A 4,480-nucleotide genomic window follows, 5' to 3' on the forward strand; every position below is an offset into this window, starting at 1 on the left:
GCAGGTTGTGATCCTGAACCAACAATGACAAGGTCCATATGGCACCATCCCAGGAGGCCTTGTTTCTTATTAGAATCCTTATTTTCTTTTCCTTTTTCTTTCTGCTAAGATGGGTTTTCTTAGAAGAATAATTTAATCCATACAAAGAAGATGTAAGCATTTAGTGTAGCTCCAAGAATATGGAACAATCCCCAAGAACCAAACTAAAGTAAGTCGATATATAATCCACTCTAATCAACCTAAAAAATATCTTCCGGACTGCATAGAGATGGGTTGTAAAGTAGATTATCAACCATATTAGGCAGTAATACCTCACAAACCACTATGTAACATATACAATCATATTAATTCAAGACACTACCTAGCTCTTGGTTAAGAAATCAGCCCATGATGGGAATAAAAATATTTCAGCCATTTACCTTCCTTAAAGATTCATTTTCCTCTTCTTGCTTTGCAAGATCAATTTGCAGTGTATCATTGCATCTGCTTTGTTCAAGACAATTTGATGTGAGCTCTTCTAATCTGTAGTATAAATTCAATGAGCATTCAAATGTAAGAACTACTTTAATCAATTTGTGTCACACCTAAAACTTTGCATTTATATAAAACAATTTTAGAGCTCATATCAAAACTACTTAACACTCCAAATTTCTCCTTAAAAGAAATGCAAAGACCACCACAAGCCATGAAACTGATGCCAACAACAGTAGCTGCAAATCCTCCCCAACCCCAGAAGTGAATGATTGCTAGAAAGAAATAAAATTACCTTGTCTGAAACTCGTTAAATTTTTGAGCCATGAGCTCCTCCTTTTCCTTAGCCTTCTCAGCCTGTTACCAGACATGTGGAATGTTAAAACCTTATTATATTTTAATGCAAGAAACACTTATATTACTGTATACAAGTATAACAAGAAGCCAGCCATAAATGAATTTGCTTAAATCAATTATGGGAATTACCTCCATAATTGAATGATCCCGTTCAGCAAAAGCAGCTGCCACACAGCCTTGGAAAAACTTAACCTGCTTCTCAGCTTCCACATTCTGGATAAACAAGCGAAAACAAATTAGAGAGACAAAAGGAAAAAAGCAAAGTTTAAATTTTACTCATGCGCTAAACCACATAAAATGATTTCATTTCAGTTTGTTGAAGAAAGTTTCTAATGTGGCCATAATTCCACAAATGAGGCGTGGAGAAACTAGGGAGATACCTTTGCAGCCTCCTTACGATGTAGGTCTGCCAGCTGAGTCTGCAAAGAGCAAAGCAATCATATAAGCTAATATGAGGGTTGAACAAGTTACAAAAAGGATAACTGAAAATGAAAATCTTACTTTAATTCGATAGGCTTCGGAAAGCTCCTCTTGAAGATTTTGGTTTTCCCTTGTGCAAGAAGCTATTCTCTTTTTCAAGTTCTCAATCTCCTGCTCCAATCCAGCTGTCCTAGTAGGGCATTAATTTCTCACTAAACATACCAAAAAAAAAAAAAGAAAAACTAAATCTTGCGATCTGATGAGGAAAAGAATTATACCTTTGAAAATGCATTCGAGTAGCCACAGCAAGATAGCTTGGTCCAGCTTGTTGCATACACAATTGTTCAATGTCTTTACGCAATTCGTCGCGCTCTACAAAACAAAATCATTTTGTTTTTCAAAATTTATTGGTGAAAAGAAAAAAAACGTAGCATTAAACCCTTGTTATAGACAAAGGAGACAATTTAGAGAGAAAAGGAAAAGGAAATTCAAAGAAATTAAAAAGGAGATAGGATCGAGAAAGCGTACCATGTTCTAACTGGTGGATGCGAGCCAGCAGTGATTCGTTGTCGTTCAAGCTCGTCTCCATTATTCACTGATTTATTAGGAAATCCAGAAGGAGAGTTGGAAATTTGTCGTAGAATAGGTTTTTCTTAGGGATTGAGGAGAAACCAAATTAACTGAGAAAAGAGGGAAAATGAAAGATGAAATTGTTTTGGTAGGAAGAGGGAGGAAGCCGTCTCTCGTCAAACGGCTCTCTCTCTCTCTCTTTCTCTTTCCATAATCTCCATCTCGGTTCGCTAACGACCTCGCTTTTACTTCAAGAGATGCCTAATTGCTACTTACTGGAGCAATTTACTCCGTGATTAAAAATAAAAACTCCACCAAAATTTTCCAACTTTTATTTTTTTAATATATATATATGAATATATTTTTATAATTAAAATTAATCTAATTATTCTCACTCAAGAGTATTTTTAGAATTTTATTTAACCAAATAAAAAATTTAACTTTTTATATTTACATGATTTTAATTAAAAGAATATTCACAAAATTAACATAAAAAAAATTCGCCAGAATGTTTTCATCTTTTAAATTTGACAACACTTTTTAAATGTAAAAGAACTTTGAAAATTTTTAAAGTCATAATTTCTTAAAATTAACAAATTGGATCAGTAAGAATCTCCAAAAAAGAAAATTCAAATTAAATCAGTAAGATGTTAAAAGTTAATTAAAAAAATAATAGTCACAAAATAGTATGCGAAGAGCACAAAAATTAAAGGGGTTATTATACCGTAGTTCCAAGTTCATGGATGAAAATGCCAATGCAAATCAAGCTACTGCCAACCAACAAAGATTCAGTCCAGTCCCCAAAAATTATTACCAGAAAATCTAGAAGAAATCATACAAGATGTGGCACAAAAACTACAGCCAGTGGATTCATTCTATAGCAAAAGGTATGAAAATGCTTGAACATAGTGTACTACACAACAGATATTTCAGATGGTTACAAATAGTTCCTACCCCTATATACATTCTAATTTCTACGGTTTCCAGCCTCCCGAGTGCAGAGTTCGGGAAATGACATCAAGTGATACCCAGAATATTCCCCTATTAAAAAGAACCAAAATAAAGGAGGAAGAATTCCAGAATTTGAAACCATCAGCAAGAAAGCCTGTTAACTGAATCTACCATTCCAGAAGGATCTGCTTGTAAGGAAGAATCCTATACATATGCACCCAAAAAGGCCTTAACCATATTTACAAATACCGATGATAACTGGGTGCATGCTACAAAAATGCCAACCTTCATAACACATTGTTGCTCATTTTGTCAAATCAACCTCGAACCACCTGTGTATACACAAACAATATTATATTGAGTCAAAAATGCTAAATAAGTAAAAATTAACAAAATTGATGGGGCAGGACAAACAATGATTGATCCTAGATATGCTGTGTACAGGATTCTTAGGTATAGAATCCACATTTTTAGATAACCAAGTCCTGCCTCTGCCTCTTAGTGTCTGTGAAAGCAAGAGAAATCAACTTGCACTCACTGTGTTGCTTTCACATCCCATCATAAAATTTGACGTCCATCCATCATATATATGTGAATATCACACCCTTAAAGTCTTCTAAATCCAACTCTTTTCATCTGTGCACGTGCCGTGATGAAAATAAATAGTGACAAGACATTCCAATCATACCACTTTCTGATTGTTTCTTCCTTTTAGAGTCTTCATTGCTGCTTCTGCAAAAGCTTGTGCTGCCTCTGCATCAGCTTCTGCAACCTCTGCCTCTCTTGCTGCTTCTTCAGCTTCTGTTATTGCAGCTTCTGCCTCTGCAACTGCTCGAGCAGCAGCTGCAGCAGCCTCTTGTGGAGTCATTGTCCTCATCTTGGCTAACTCTAAGTCAATCTGAGATTTTGTGAGGATATGGAAATCATTCCTATCAAATCGAGGAGAAACCCTTTGCCTTCCCTCTAAAAATAGCATGGGGTGATTCCTCCTCCTGTCTGAAAATGACAGAGCAGGAGCAATTCTATACCTGCGTTTGACCTACAAGTAAATGCATGGGATTAAGCCAAACCCTTTATAAAAAAAAAAAAATACCCATCTATTACTTAACTAGACATCAATATTCTAGAAACTGATATAAAACTTGCCCAAGCTTATGGTATTAATACAATCAAGAAGCATAGAAAAGAATTCTACCCAGATCTTTCAGTCAAATTGCATCTGTGTGTGTCACAGAGAGGAGTGCAATCAGCCTATTCACCATGCAATACCTTCTCAATTAATCACTTAACTTGTTCCATGAATTTTTTAATGATGCCATAAGCACAAAGAATCTTAACGATCATTAACATTAAGACCAATTGCAACCCTGTAATTATGTATAACTTACAACTCTTCCAAAACCCTAAACTGTTTTCAAAAATTATAATCACAGAACAGAATAACACCCACAGCCACCAAAATACAGGCAAATGATATTATTCATGAAACTAGATATATCCACTAATTTCTCATTCGACAAACCTCATGGCTTAGGACAAAGTAGCATCTATATGTTTCCATGCAGCATATAAATTACCTTAATCAGTGGTCCGATACATCCCATTTTAGAGCTGAAAGAACTGTAGGGTTAATAATACGCTAGGCTTTCCTATTTGATACTTAAAAGCCATGTTTAACCAAGTTAAATTTTGGATTAATTAGATTTGAACT

At 35.0% G+C, this 4,480-nt stretch overlaps 2 protein-coding genes across 4 annotated transcripts in view; both read right to left on the reverse strand.

The window, feature by feature from the left end:
• Positions 1-2,065, reverse strand: part of MEE13 (myosin heavy chain-like protein) — a 6,660-nt gene extending 4,595 nt beyond the window's left edge. Inside the window, exons 1-7 of one of the 3 annotated variants that reach the window (XM_021422106.2) lie at positions 1,777-2,065; positions 1,527-1,620; positions 1,330-1,438; positions 1,209-1,247; positions 958-1,041; positions 767-828; positions 420-483 (exon numbers count right to left, since the gene is read on the reverse strand). In XM_021422106.2, coding sequence (XP_021277781.1) covers positions 420-483; positions 767-828; positions 958-1,041; positions 1,209-1,247; positions 1,330-1,438; positions 1,527-1,620; positions 1,777-1,837 — 513 coding nt within the window. In that variant the 5' untranslated portion in view covers positions 1,838-2,065. Of the gene's footprint in view, positions 1-419; positions 523-766; positions 829-957; positions 1,042-1,208; positions 1,248-1,329; positions 1,439-1,526; positions 1,621-1,776 lie in introns of all 3 variants that reach the window. The other 2 variants (XM_021422037.1, XM_021422184.2) reach the window with 2 other exon arrangements.
• A 471-nt stretch (positions 2,066-2,536) lies between these two features.
• TRB1 (telomere repeat binding factor 1) overlaps positions 2,537-4,480 on the reverse strand; it is a 4,570-nt gene continuing 2,626 nt past the window's right edge. The window contains exons 6-7 of the mRNA XM_021422303.2: positions 3,458-3,808; positions 2,537-3,101 (exon numbers count right to left, since the gene is read on the reverse strand). Of these exons, the coding sequence (XP_021277978.1) occupies positions 3,087-3,101; positions 3,458-3,808 (366 nt within the window). The 3' untranslated portion in view covers positions 2,537-3,086. The remainder of the gene's footprint in view (positions 3,102-3,457; positions 3,809-4,480) is intronic.

Source organism: Theobroma umbraticum, unplaced genomic scaffold, assembly GCF_002168275.2.
Source record: "Theobroma umbraticum cultivar Fairchild unplaced genomic scaffold, ASM216827v3 scaffold_30.0, whole genome shotgun sequence".
In the NCBI taxonomy this organism is placed as follows: Eukaryota; Viridiplantae; Streptophyta; class Magnoliopsida; order Malvales; family Malvaceae; genus Theobroma; species Theobroma umbraticum.